The sequence below is a fragment of the Cebus imitator genome, unplaced genomic scaffold (assembly GCF_001604975.1).
Source record: "Cebus imitator isolate Cc_AM_T3 unplaced genomic scaffold, Cebus_imitator-1.0 Scaffold16, whole genome shotgun sequence".
In the NCBI taxonomy this organism is placed as follows: Eukaryota; Metazoa; Chordata; class Mammalia; order Primates; family Cebidae; genus Cebus; species Cebus imitator.
Window position 1 is genome coordinate 11,615,267 of NW_016107331.1, and position 15,770 is coordinate 11,631,036.

The following is a 15,770-nucleotide window of genomic DNA, read 5'->3' on the forward strand; positions in this document are numbered from 1 at the left end:
TGGCTAGCCACATGAAAAAGATTGAAACTGGATCCCGTCCTTACACTATATACAAAAATTAACTGGATGGGCTAAAGACTTAACTGTATAACATAAAACTATAAAACTCCCCAAAGGAAACCTAGGAAATATCATTCTAGACATAGGCACTGGCTCTGTGTCCATTGAGATTTCATGGTTATGACCCCAAAAGCAATTGCAACAAAAGCAAAACTGACAAGTATCAACAGAGTAAAAGACGCCTTTCAAAATGGGGGAAAATACTCAAAAACCATGCATCTGACAAAGATCTAATATCCCGAATCTGTTAGGAACTTATACAATTTAACAAGCAAAAAACAAATAACTCCACTGAAAAGTAGACAAAAAACATGAACAGATACTTCGCAAAAGAAGACTTATAAGCAGTCAACAAACATATGATAAAATGTTCAACAACATCATCAGTCATCAGGGAAATGCAAATCAAAACCACAGTGAGACACCATTTCACACCTGTCAAAATGGTCATTATTAAAAAGTCATAAAACAACAGATATTAGCAAGGTTGTGGAGAAAACAGAATGTATATATACTATTGGTGTGAATATAAATTTGCTCAGACCCCATGGAAAGCAGTTTGGAGATTTCTCAAAGAACTTAGAACATAACTACGATTTGACCCAGCAATCCCATCACTGGACATATATCCAAATGAAAATAAATCATTCTATCAAAAGGATACATGCACTTGTATGTTTATTGCAGCACTATTCACAATAGCAAAGACATGAAGTCAACCCAGGTGCCCAACAATGACGGGTTGAATAAAGAAAATATGGTACATATAAACCATGGAATACTATGCAGCCACAAAAAAAGAATGAAATTATGTCCTTTGCAACAATACGAATGGAGCTGGAGGCCATTATTCTAGGCAAATTAACACAAGAACAAAAAACCAAATGCCACATGTTTTCACTTACAAGTGGAAGCTAAACATTGTATACTCTTGGACATAAAGATGGCAACAACAGCCACTGGAAACTGATAGATGGGGAAGGGATGGAGGAGGGCAAAGATTAAAAAACTGATTTGGACATTTTGCTCACTATCTGGGTGATGGGATCATTCATATCCCAAACCTCAACATCATGCAATATACTCATGTAACAAACTTGCTCATGGACTCCCAGAATCTAAAATAAAAGTTGAAGTTATTAAAAAAAAAAAGAGAGAGACACTATTTTCCCAAATCAGAAGAATGAGTGTTTTCCCTGGTTACTTATATTCTGGATTCCTTCTAAACCGGCTATGTGTTTTTTTCCCCTGAGTCTTCTTCAAAGCCTAGTATTTATGGCTGTATTATAATCTAGATTTATAGATATTATATTTTTGAAAAATAGAGAAGGTGGGGAAAATATTTTAAAAGAAACACTTTATACTATTAAGATTTCTTGTAATTAAAAGTATAGTCTTGTAACTTGGAGGTATATCTCTTACAAGAATACTTCAAAGGCATAGTTTTAGATATTGAGAACCTGTTTCACTTTCCTCCATTTTGAGATTTTCATGCAAGATTTTATGTAAAGCACAAGTGGATGTTATGATCTATAAGCAAAAATTTTTAGTTATATCTCTAAAACCATTTTGCTGATAATTTCAGTGTTACCAAAATAAATAAATAAATAAAGTTTGCCTTAAACTTCATTGTCCTATCTAAATCCAGTAATAATAGATACAATTGTGCAGAATAGCTTCTAAATGGAGAAATCGTCTTCATTTTCAAGAAAGAATAGATGGCTCTTGGGGAAATGTATAGTTTAGGAATGTCAAAACTGTCAGTCACTCAAAAAAACAAGATTGTAGAGATGACAGAGTGGAGCCCTGGGAATCCTCAGATTTGCCTTTAAACAATACCTTCTCTCATGTGGTTCCCAAGGGATGATGGGGCTGGAAAAGCAAGGCAAACTCATGCTTTGTTATTAGCTCCCTAATTGTGACATGATCTCTCATCCTTTATTTCCTGTTAGGCTCCTCTCAGGAAGAAAACTCCAAATGGAGCTTCCCTCCTAATAGTGTTATTAGTGATTCCCAAAGTGTTGCAGAACACATTAGTCCTATAGCGTGACCATATGTCTGTGTATCTGTGTGTGCACATGTGTGTGAAAAAGCAGAAGGGTCTAATTTTCATTGAACTCTAGAAATGATGGGTTAAACAAAATTTGCTAAATGCTTTATGTGAATCATTTTGGTTAATCTTAACAACTAACTTGTGTTGTATACACTATCACAATCTTTATTTATTTATTTATTTATTTTTAATTTTTTTTTAGATGGAGTCTTGCTCTGTCACCCTGGCTAGAGGGCAGTGGCATGACCTTGGCTCACTGCAACCTCTGCCTCCCGGGTTCAAGCAATTCTTCTTCCTCAGCCTCTCAAGTAGCTGGGACTACAGGCACCTGCCACCACACTTAACTAATGTTTTTGCATTTTTCGTAGAGATGGGGTTTCACCATGTTGGCCAGGCTAGTCTTGAACTCCTGATTTTAGGGGACCTGCCTTCCTCGGCCTCCCAAAGTGCTGGGATTATAGACGTGAACCACTGTGCCTGTCTATAATTCTTATTTTAAAGATGAGAGACAGTTCAGAGAAATTTTAAAAATGTATCTAAACTGACTCTTTTTTTTACGTTGTGGTGCTGAATTCACTAGCCTGATTTCATAGCCCAGATCTCTTGACTCCATGACTTTCTGTGGCATTTTTAAAATGAACAGATATGTACCCTTAACCTATCTATATACATGAGATGTATATAGATGGTGTGCATATCTCAAATTTATTTGGCCATAACCTTTTTTGAAGTTTTCTAAACTTTACATGAGATGATTGTTCAAGGAACCTACTGTGTAAAGCAGTGGGCTAGATTTAATCAGATGTTGTACTCAAACAGAACTTCAGTTTTAGCAAACCAAAAACCTGGTGCTGCCAGCAACCCGATACAAAGAGCTAGTATAAAGTGGTGACGCGACACATTCTGAATTTAGAAATATCTGCACTGAAAGTGACTGAGTTACTTCTCATTTCTTTTCCAGCTGTTTTATTCCAAACATCTATGCTGCTTTGTTCACTGCAGCTCTTGTTCCTTTGATGTGCCTCGTGGTGGTGTTCGTGGTGTTCATCCATGCCTACCAGGTGAAGCCACAGTGGAAAGCATATGACGATGTCTTCAGAGGAAGGACAAATGCTGCAGGTTTGAAAGGAACTATATTTGTACTTTGGAGATGGAAACCCTTTAATGGTGGGAAAATGTCACTGAACATTTTTTTTTTATCCAAAAGAGGGAAGTTAGGCCCAGCTTTCAGCTCTGAAGCCACAAGTTAAGTTTATCTCTCCAGTTTCTCCTGCTTCTTGGTACCTCTGATGTCTCTTTCTTCAGGGCTCTGTAGGTTTTATTGCTTGTTCAAATTTTGTCATTAAAATATTGATGTCCAAGTAAATGAGTCACAGCCTTGGGAACCATTTCCCAAGCTTTCATTAAATGAAGCAATAATAACTTGTGTTCTACCTGTGACATCTTTTCATTTCTCTCTGATTCCGAGACTTCTGCACAGTGGAACAAACCTCCACAGTGCTCACGAGTGTGCATGTGGAGCTCTGGTTGTGCTGACAGATGTCTAAAAACATATGTAATCAGACAATTACATAAGTGGCTACACATGTCTGGTAACTTAAGAGTGCAAGTCTTTCTAGTTCAAACTGGCTCTCACTGCAGCTCATTTTTTCCCTTTGAATCATGCTTAACAGAGGTTTTTATGATTTGATTCTTTTTATTATTGTTTTTAGATTAGAGTCCCTCAGGAATTTTCTTAACTAGAAGCAATAACCACATACCTACATACAGAAAATGCTCTCTAAAATGTTATGTGAGTGACTGGGATATTAGGGAGCATCTTAAGAGCTGGAAGTGGAGGATCCTCTTGGGCCAATGAGGAAGAGAAGCCTTCTTTTTTCTAAGTTTTACAAATCTAAAGTCAAATGAATGACAGTCTTAGATGAATTCTTCACATTTTAAGCACTTGTCAAAGTTTAAGCAAGTAGCATATATGATATCTCTACAATAGTGTCTAATACATTATTAGGGGCTCAATAGCTATTGTCACTTACAGGATGTCACTCTAATGTAATATAGTTCTAGTTCCTGAACTTTATCAGTAAATATGCAAAAAGATTTTCCTTGTAGTATAAAGAAAAAACACTCGTTTGTATTACTTTGTGGGATACTTTGTAGGATAGCAGTATCTAGCTAGCTCTTTTCTATTCGTTCCCATTTAGCATGCATCATTGTGTTGGCAGATTTTTTTTTTTTTCTGAGACAGTATCTAACTCTTTCACCCAGGCTGGAGTACAGTGGCATGATCTTGGCTCACTGCAGCCTCTGCCTGTGGGGTTGAAGCAATTCTTCTGACTCAGCCACTTGAGTAGCTGGGACTACAGGCATGCGCCACCATGCCTGGCTAATTTTTTGTATTTTCAGTAGAGATGGGGTTTCACCACATTGCCCAGGCTGGTCTTGAACTCCTGAGCTCAGGCTATCCACCCGCTCTGGCCTCCCCAAGTGCTGGGATTACAGATGTGAGCCATCATGTCCAGCCAAGGAATATTGTTTAAGGTTATGATTAATCTTAACTCCTTTAATAAAAAATATTCAGTGTATAAATTCTACTTTTTTTATGGGACACAAAATTTATCCAGAAGCTATGCTTGTTTTTTAGTTTTAATACTTTTTATTTTTTGATTATATTTTTTAAAATTTTACTTTTCTTTCTTTTTACATTTATGTTAGGTTGAGGGGTACATGTATATGTTTGTTATGTAGATAAACTGCATACATCATGGGGGATTGGTATACAGATTATTTCACCACCCAGGTAATAAGCATGGTATCCAATAAGGTAGTTTTTCAGTCCTCACCCTCCTCTTTCCCTCTACCCTCAAGTAGGCCCCAGTGTCTCTTAGTCTCTTCTTTGTGTCCATAGGTACTCAATATTCACTCCCGCTTATAAGTGAGAACATGTGGTATTTGGTTTTCTGTTCTTCTGTTAGTTCACTTAGGATAACAGCCTCCAGCTCCATCTATGTTGCTGCAAAGGAGATGATCTTGGTTTTTTTATGGCTGCATAGTATTCCATGGTGTATATGTACCACATTTTCTTTATCTATTTTTTATACAGCCATAAAAAATGGATATTTAGGTTGATTTCATGTCTTTGCTATTGTGAATAGTGCTGCGATTAAGGTATGTGTGCATGTGTCTTCATGGTAGAACAATTTCTATTCCTTTGGGTACATACCCAATAATGGGATTGCTGGGTCAAGTGGTAATTCTGCTTTGAGTTATTTGAGAAATAGCAAACTGCTTTTCACAATGGTGGAACTAAAATACATTTCTACCAGCAGTGTATAAGTATTCCCTTTTCCCTACAACCTTGCCAGCATCGGTTATTATTTAACTTTTTAATGATAGCCATTCTGACTGGTGTGAAGTGGTATAACACTGTGGTTTTGATTTGCATTTCTCTAATGATTAGCAATGTTGGGCAGTTTTTCATATGCTTGTTAGCCTCTTCGTGACACATTTGTCTTCTTTTGAAAAGTGTCTGTTAATGTATTTTGCCCACTTTTTAATGGGCTTGTTTGGTTTTTGTCTGTTAATTTATTTAGGTTCCTTATAGATTCTGGATATTAGACCTTTGTCAGATGCATAGTTTGTAAAAGTTTTCTCCCATTATGTAAGTTTTCTATTTTCTCTATTGATATTTTCTTTCGCTATGCAGGAGCTCTTTAGCTTAATTAGGTCCCATTTCAGAAGCTGTGCTTTTAATCAACTTGAGATTCATCTTATTAAAATGTACATTCTTTTTTGGGGGAAAGGTTGTTTGTTTCTTCCTCTAAGTGACAAGATTTGTTGTTTTATATCCAATGTAAAAGTGCCATTGTGGCTGGGCATGGTGTCTCACACCTATAATCCCACCTGATCACCTGAGGTCAGGAGTTCAAGACCAGCCTGGCCAACATGGTGAAACCTCGTCTCTACTAAAATACAAAAATTAGCCGGGCTTGGTGGCCAGCACTTGTAGCCTCCAGCTACTTGGGAGGCTGAGGCAAGAGAATCTCTTGAACCCCAGAGGGCGGAGGTTGTGGTGAGCCGAGATCACGCCACTGCACTCCAGCCTGGATGATGGAGTAAGACTCCATCTCAAAAAAAAGAAAAAAAGAAAAGAAAAAAGTGCCAATGCTTGCATGTTTTCAACAGTGCTAACATAGGGGGCTAACGTGGTGAGTTAATTCTTTGAATGACTAAATCACCCCATGTAACTCTTGGATATGCTTCATTACTGATATAGTAGAGAAAACAGTACCCTGATTATCAGAAAAAGATAGCCCTCAAGCATTGAATATAAGGCAAAAGTTCCAGCACAGTTGTATCTTAATGAGGGAACCCTCTCTTGTGATAAAATGTGAATAGAAGTATTGCCCTATTGTGGTGTTACAAATTTAAAAATGTATAGTATTTCTAATTCCCCTCTTCCCATGGCAGTTCATTCTAATAGTCATTATACTTGGACTCTTGCAGTAGTTTTCTGATTAGTATCTCTGGTTCTACTCTTTTTCTTCTCCATGTTCTTATCTCAGATGTCTACATTTAAAAAATATAAAGTGGATTTCCTCATTCTCCCGCATTTCAGTCAAGGTTTCTCTCACTGCCCCAAAAGAAAGTCCGGTCTCTTTAGCTTACAAGAGTCCTGGTCCTAACCAGGACTGTCTTTCCATTCCCAAGTTAGTTACTGTTATCCTGTATTCTAACATGCCAGTCTATTTACTTTTTCTTAAATTTGCCTGACAATGCCATCTTTTCTCATGTAAAGAAATCTTTACTTTGAGCTCCTCCCCATTAGTTGGTAAAACTCATGTGCTCATAAGTGATATGAGACAATGTAGATGAGTGAGAGACAGGTGCAAGAGGCTTAGCACCCTCCCATAATTTTTATTAGCTCTACAAAGCTTTCCAAAATAACCAGAATCTAAGCAACAGTGATATGCTTGACAATCACAAGTTATTTCTCCTAGACCTCACTTTACTTCTTTACAGAAATTCTAGAAACTTTGTGAAGCCTTAGGAATTGCCTCTTTATGGAATCACACCAAATAAGAATTACTCATTCCTTCCTCTATACCTTTAAAGTACTTGCCCCTTTAGTCATTGTAGCACTTATCTTAGAATGGAGTGGTCACTTGTTTTGGTGTGTGTGGTTGCTTGATTTCCTTAATAAATTCTTAATTCCTTGAGGGCAGGGGACATTCAGTATTCATCTCTATATCCTCAGGGCCTTGCAGAGTGTTCAGTGGATAGCAGGAGCATAGTTAATATTTATTAATTAAACAAATAAATTCATAATCATCAATGTACCACAAAAGTCTATAATGGTATAAATGAATACCCAAGCTAAAAAATAGCATTAAGAAGAGAAACTATAATATTATCAAATTAGAAATTAAATGATTTAATTTGCTGATGTGCTTGTAAATATCCCTCAGTTATTTTTATTAGGACTATTTTTATAAGAAAGAGTTTTTAAAGTTTTACTTCTGTAATTCCCAAAACTACATGTTCAGCTTTGCCCTTGGCCTGATCTTTTATATTTTTATTTTCAACCTACTATAACTTACCTCTACTTGAATATGCTCCACTTAACTCAAATTCAAAATTTCTAGAAGAAAAACTTCTGTTTATTCTACCATAGAGCACTTGACACTCCCTTTGAATGTTTTTGCTAAAATTTTCTTGTGCTGACCTGTAAAATATCTAGTTAAGATGGCACTGTAAATTCACGTTTTGCCCTTTGCCTTACTCTATATACAGAATAGCCAAAGATAACATATAACAAAAGAATGTTAAAAATACCGTGAGCACCTCTACAGAACAGAAATCAAGCAGAAACACCAAATGTACCAGTAGGCTAGGCCAAAACCATAGACCCGATGTTTCCTGGGTCCAGAAGCTGGTAGATGCAGGAAGTTTTGTTAGGCTCAAAGTCTTCCACGATTTCCATAGAACCAAACTCCAAGCTAATCACTCCCTTTGTGGATTTAATGTGCTGACAACAGGAGCAACTTTGCATCACATTATTCACTGCTTATAACAAATACAAGAAACCTTCCCTTACATCCTGTATTTTCAGTGACTTTTTTCTTCCCATCATCCCTTAATTTCAAACAGAGTTCAAATAAACTTAGTGAAACCCAAAGGAATGGGGAGAACAAAGAATAAGTGCCTGATAACCCAAAGAAATGGAGAGAACAAAGAATAAGTATCTCCCTGAGCATGGCCTGGGACAGGACAACTTGGCTTTTTGTGGCCCATTGACTGCCATGAACCAAATTTTCGAAGGTCAGTGGCTCCTAATGAGGATCATTCGCCTCCTCCTCCCTTCAGTGGGTGGATGTGCAGTGAGAATGAGTTATGATAAAGGTATGTCCCTGAACTAAATTTCAATGTCTCAAACAGCATTTTAAACAAAGCCTGTAATTTTCGGGCTTGGTTTTGATTTCTGACAATGATAAGCTTGTTTCTCCTTTTAGGCTCATTAGTGTTTGCTGACTCCTTTCTGATTCATAATCCAGTTCTTATATGAGAAATGATTCATGAATCAGGAGAGGAAAATTCATTTGAATATGGAAGAAGATGATTATAAATTTCTTCTTCTAAAAATCCCACACATAGATTTCAATATGATATATGAAAATGGAAAGGCGGCTTCATCCAGCTAGCCATGTAATGTGAACCTGAGGTATTTGGAATCTCCTGGTACTGTAAGGGTCACATCTCTTACCTGCAAGAATTATTTGAGGATGAATGCTTCCATTTCTTCAACCTTAGAGTGAACAATAATAGTAATACAAATCAAGATTTTATTATTATTACAATTATTGAAAACTTGTTATAATGAATATTGTAAATGTTCATCCCTTACATACTAAAGTTGAATGACTTTTTTACTCCTGTCATTTTAAAAATTTCAAATAGAGTTCAAAGGAAATGAAATCCAAAGGAAAAAGAAGGAAACGAAAAACCTCCTGGCAAATAAACTGTGTTGCAGTCTTCAAAGATGGCCACCATCAGTTACTTTTCTCCTTTTATATAGGTGCTACTCCTCACATCAAAGGATGGAGACTGCTTCTCATCCTTTTACATCTGGGCTGGTTTTGGACTTGCTTAGACCAATATAATGTGATGCTTTCCCATAATGGGCCTAAACTTTAAGAGGAATGGCAGTTTTAGATTCCTTTCTCTTGGAAGCCAGCCACCATCTAAGTTCAATTACCCAGAGACCGCCACAGTGGTAGAAATCCCAAGCTGGCCATGTTTAGCAGAGATGTGCAGAGGTAGGCTCGGCTAGCCTCCAGTTGTGTCAGGCAAACCAGCCCTGATTCCAGACATGTGAGTGAAGAAGGCTTCTTGTAGGTTCCAGCCCCAGTAGACACCACATGGAGTTGAAAATCTGCCTAGCCCCGATTGCAGATTTGGGAGAAATAGTACATTATTTTAAGTCACCAAGTTTGGTGCTAGCTTATTATGAGGCGATCAATAGCTGAAACATTCTGATGTTTCAGCATCCTCATTATTCTCACAGCAAACTTGTAAGTATGTCATTGTCCTTTTAAATGTTACTGCTTGCAGAAACCTTCAGGATTTATAAATAAAAATGGAAAAACATGATATCATTTTTTTTCCTAAAGCAGATTTGGGGCTTCTGCTAAAGTAAAGTAAAAGTGATCCTACCCAGTAACAGTACGTACTTGAATAGGATCCAGAATGACCAACATAACAGGTTTCACATGTCCTTGGCAGTTAAATGCTGTTTGCAATCTATTCCCAGTTCCATTTCTGAAAATAAAATAAAAAAACAATGCCTAGGGGCCTAAGGCAGATCCCAGCTTCTCACTCTACAGTGAACAGACACTGCCACTCAAGCTTGGAAAACTCTTTCCGAAGCACAGTTCACTCTTCCTACGTTTTGCCATTAGTGGTAGAGAAAATCCCAAATGTTAAAAACGTATACATTTGGATGCCCATTCTCTGCTTAGGTTTCTGACCTCAGTCCTCAAATATTCATATCAGAAATCTCTCTGCCTGGAAGATGATGTCTTTATTTTCTTCATTATTCAGTGTTTGTTTTCTTTATTATTGTTTTTGAAAACATATTGCTCACGAAAAACTCCTAGAACAATAACATCAGGAGTTTCCTAAGGCTTTTCACATCAACATGAAAAGTAAAAAAGAAAATTGCATTGTTGAGAGAAGGCTTAAATTTCTGTTGAAACACCCTGATTTACATTTGTAGCCAAGAAGGAAAACGGGCTGACCACTTGTGGCAGACCTGGGCCTTTCTAGAACTCAGGTTTCCTGGATCTCTTACTTTAATGAACTGCCTTTACCAGTTTCAGTTGGAGGTGGATGAGAACAAAGGTAATCCTCAATTCAGGCTATTTCGGCACTAAACTATTATGTCTAATGGACATCTTTTTTCTAGGTGGACAGAGGGCACAGACCATGGATATGGGGCGGGGGTAAGAGGAAGAGCAAAGGGCTGGCACTGCATGTAAGTGGCAGGTGTTCTTCTCCCTTTGAGCCTTGGTAGTCCACATGATGGTTGTTGTCACCATCATTACTGGCACCCATTAAGACTCACCATTCATCAGGCACTGTGTTAAGAATTTTGTGTATATTCTCTCAATTAAAAAAAAATATATATATATATATGTACATAATATCTGTACATATGTATGGGTACATGTGATATTTTGTGACATACACAGAATGTGTAATGATCATGTCAGGGTATTTGGAATGTCTATCACCTTGAATATTTATCATTTCAAATGTGTTGCGGACATTTCAAGTTATCTCTTCTAGCTATTTTAAAATATACAATACATGTTGTTAACTATAGTCGACCTAATTTTGCTATCAAACACTTTATCTCAATTTTTGCATGAAACCTATGAAGCAGGTATGATTTCCTCTAGTCAGACAAGAAAATCAAGGAAATGAGAGGCTTAGAAATGTTTTCACATTTACAAAGCTGTTAAATTGTGAGATTAGAATCTCAGGCTGATTCACAAGCTCTCCAGAGCTGCCATGGTTGTTAGCATCAGTACTTCTGCCCTTACCATTTTGTTTTCAAAACGCTTCTTGGTAATGGTGGCATGTAAACATTAAATATTAAACTTAGAGAACTCTAATTTCATAAAAGTAATTATTAGACTTCACACCCAGCCCTGTCCTGCCCCACAAAAAAAAAAAAAAAAGAAACTTGAAGCCATCAGGGTTGGAAAATTACTCCTTATCTTCCACTTAATCTGATTTCCAAGAAAAATTGCCCCCTCTTTATGGTACTTTTAAAAACCTCCCTAGTTTTCCTCACTATTCTCATATGTAATGCAAAAATAATAATACTATTTAATTTTGTAGGGTTGTGTGAAAGATAAAATTTTAATTCATATGAATATTTAATATACTTCCTGAAACATACTAAGCACTCAATATGTGTTCGTTTTTTTGTTAGTATAGCAACCCTTTCAATATGTAATTGGTACAGAATTCAGTCAGATATGTCACTTCTTTCTTCTGTATAATTCATCAATATCTCTCAAATGTTCCCCTCCCTTTCTTCATGATTTTCCCTGATGTATTAGCTCAGACTGCCATACAAAATACCATAGACTGGGTGTCCTAAACAGCAGACATTTATTTGTCACAGTTATGGAGACTGGAAGTCCATGATCAAGACAGCTGATTCAGGCCCTGGCAAGGCTTGCATGGACATTTTGCTGTCCCCTCTCATGGATGGGAGAGATCCCTCTCATGTCTTTTCTTATAAGGGCACTAATTCCATCATGAGGACGCTACCTTCATGAGATTATTACCTCCTGAAGGCCCCATCTTCAAATACTATTGCCTTGGGAGTTAGGGCTTCAACATTACAGATTTGGGGGATTGAGGAAACAATTCATTCCATAGCACGTTGGTGATGTCTCCCATCATCTTATCTTTAGACTATTGCAGCTGTCTTGAGACCAGCACTGCTCAATTCTTGTCCATCCCCATTCCACACTGAAGCATTCTAAAAAGCAAAATTGACCATGTCACAAAATCATCCAATAACACTCATTAGACTGTTGAATAAATGGAAAAATTCAGGGGCTGGGCATAGTGACTCATGCCTGTAATTCCAGCACTTAGTGAGGTCGAGGCAGGTGGATCATCTGAGGTCAGGAGTTTGAGACCAGCCTGGCCAACATAGTGTGAAACCCTGTCCCTACTAAAAATACAAAAATTAGCCAGGTGTGATGGCAGGCACCTATAATCCAGCTACTCGGGAGGCTAAGGCAGGAGAATCACTTGAATTCAGGAGGTGGAGGTTGCAGTGAGCTAAGATCGCACCATTGCACTCCAGCCTGAGCAACGAGAGCAAAACTCCATCTCAAAAAAATAAATAAATAAAAATGAAAATAAAAATTCACTACTTCTCCACATAGTCTCTGATGCCCTAACCATACTTAACTAGTGCTGCCACCTGAAACTGGTATGACACCTGATAAAGCTGGACTTAACGCAACTAAATTCACTCTTGCTTGCTGAGTTCATCATTTAGGGTGATAAGAGAGGAGACAGAATAGAGTGGAAACTAATTCTTGATACCCATGATAAATAAGCTTCAATAGGGTGTTAGTGGAAGATACACTAATGTGATACACACTTAAAGCCAATAACTAAGAATATCAAAGTGCTGTTGTTGCTTAGGTGCACTGCATACTCTTTGACCCTTAATGTGGCTGGCATTTCTTGTTGATGTGTGTATCACTGCCATGCCACACCATGTTTGACCCAGAGAATTAATGAAACATTCCCGTTATCAGTTGTGTACTTAGGCTAAGTAAGTTTTCTATTTCCTTGCCATTGTTCTCCAAATTAATAATAAATTGTAATTTTCCTGGCAGTTCCTATTTTTTTTGCTGAGATGGAGCCTTACTGTCTTGCAGGATGGAGTGCCATGGCACAATCATAGCTCCCTGCAGCTTCAGTCTCCTGGGCTCAAGAGCTCCTCCCACCTCGAGCTCCCAAGTAGCCAGGACTATAAGCACATGCTACCATGCCCAGCTGATTTTAAAAATTTTTTTATTTAAGAGCACTTTTAAAAACAGGGATGACTGAAGTCTTCCATTCAACTGCTGGCTAATGAAAATATTGTTACTGATTTTGAAAAATGTATCTCTCCAGGATTTCTATTCAGAATGAGTTTATATAAAACTGCACTAGAGAATAGAAAAATTTGTTTTTTTGAGGCTGTTTTATCTTGGAATAAGTATGGCCCTGAAAGCACTATGTTTCTCTCTCGACCTGGTCAATGAGCCACCTCAGCTGGTATCAACATGGTGATACTGTAACGCACTATAGCTCTCTTTCCCAAGTTCTTAGGTGTAAATTCCATTCTTGGTTTGCAACTTTTTTCACGTATTATTTATTGTTGTTTTCATTATTTAAATGTACTTCTAATTTATAATTCAGTGCCTACACAGTTCTATAATGAAATAATGTAGTCTACAATCATTTGTATGATCACACTTTAATTACATGAATCAACTGGTACATTATTAAAGAGGAGATCCAGAAATAAAGAAAAATGGGTTTACCAGTGCTAGAGAAATAGGAAGTAGGGGAAGGTAATTTGGGGAATTAGCAGTTGAATCATAAATTTCCTTCAAAATGAATGCTTAGCGCAATACCCATGATCTAATGCTATACTCAACAGTTTACAAATTATAAAACTCAGGTGAATAGAGGAAAGTGTCGTTTTTATACATTGGTCTTTTTTTTTCAGAGTAAAGTATACAATATTAAAGATGAAGTGTGATTTTCACTGGGTTAGAGGCAGTAACAAACTTTGATCTTCACAAAAGTACTCTCAAAAAAAGTAAGCATGTAGTTGTGAGCTTGCAGCAAAAAGAAGCTGTAACATCTACCATACATTTGCTAATAATATCAGACACACCTGTGAACCAGTTTAACCATAAGCAATTTAAACTCTACTTAAAAAAATAGAAAAAAAAAAAACCCTGGAATTAAAATGTCACAAAAATCAAGGTCTACATGTAATATTGACAAGCAAATACAGAAATAAAATTTAGTGGTCTGTCATTGGGTGAAATCACTTTGATCAAATTACTTTGATCACTAATATATAAGTGTTAGACAGCCTTCTTCTCCCTAGACTATACACATGGCATTCAATCCCCGAATTGCCTTGTTTTCTGAAAACGATTGTTTCCCTTTTTTTTCTCTGTGAGGCCTTGGTCCAACATTGTTAGTAAGAATGAGCAATAAGATATTATTTCACTCCCTTATGTGTTAAAATCCCTGCCACACCTGTGGGTATTGTGCCATTGTTTAAATGGATAATAAAAATAAGCCCTTATATAACACAGATATCAGACAGCTTTGCGGTCAATTGTCATTGTATATGCCAAAAAACAGCTCTGCATGAGTTTTAAATCTATTTACTTAATTAAAAATATAATTATTTAACAACAGACAGTAAGTAATTTACCTATAGCTATTGGGAAATATCATTATTTCTAAGACCAGACAGTGCCCTGATAATCTGATGGCTGTTGGGAAGAGATGCAGTTAGTCACATTGACAGAGAGTCAAAGGATTTAACTCAAGGAGACCTTTTAGAATAGTGATATGGCAAGAGAAATTTAAAAAATCAAATCAAACTTTAAATTTGTATTACAGTTTTGTATGTGATGGTTAAAGAACCAAATTAAAGAAACAAAGGCAGCTTTGAGGTAGGCTGGCATTTATCCAGATTGAGGGTCTACCAAAAACCAGTTCTGGGAACTGACATTTATGATAACTCATTCAAATATTTTCTTGCCCAATTAGGGTTATCTTTACGGTTAATTTTCCTCAGACATCCTGCCAGATTTGACTCAAGATTTCAGCATTGAATTTGAGCCTATTAACTCTTAATGAGTGCTAACTGATGTGTTATCAAACTATCTGTAAAAGATAACTGGCTATTCATGGCCAAATACATGATCATCTAATGTCCAAAAATTTTAAGGCCATCTAGCCAGATTCAAAATACAAACATAGGCAGGTTTAAAGATGAATTGTACATTTTCATTGTATTACAAAAGTTAAGTGTGATGGAAAATTGCTGTTAGATGCCTGAGTATGCCTGTAGATGAGTTTTGAGCTCCTTGGTGCCTGAGTAACTGGTAAGGTAGTTAGAAAACCAGGTTAAGCCAGTCTTCAGTCGTTAGTTGGCTGACTTCATGTTTGTTTTAGAACTCTAATCTTCTAAGAACTTGTTTTTGTAGTTTCACTGTATGAAACATTTATGAAATGTGTAGAAAATTGCTGATAGCTGTAAACCCAAATGATAATTCCCTTTCCCATAGTTTCAACAATTTTTCCTTCACTGGAAGAAAACAGAGCACTTAACCTTTTCCTTAAGAATCACAGACATATTTGAACCCCCCTCCACCAGCAGAATATTATCTGGCACTTTTGAAGTACATGGTTCAAATAGAATTACTCTAATAATAGTTCTTGCGAGGTCTGTGTGGGTATGTCTCATCTAACTTGGTTATTCTCCTTAGATTCAAAATTATAGCCTGCAAATTGAAAATTATATATAGCTTTTGCAAGGCAAGAC

The 15,770-nt window shown here is 36.9% G+C and overlaps 1 protein-coding gene across 4 annotated transcripts in view; it reads left to right on the top strand.

The window, feature by feature from the left end:
- ADGRV1 (adhesion G protein-coupled receptor V1) overlaps nt 1–15,770 on the top strand; it is a 564,714-nt gene that overhangs the window by 475,578 nt on the left and 73,366 nt on the right. For all 4 annotated transcript variants that reach the window (XM_037731465.1, XM_037731468.1, XM_017508574.2 and 1 more), the window contains one exon: nt 3,075–3,232. In XM_037731465.1, the coding sequence (XP_037587393.1) occupies nt 3,075–3,232 (158 nt within the window). The remainder of the gene's footprint in view (nt 1–3,074; nt 3,233–15,770) is intronic.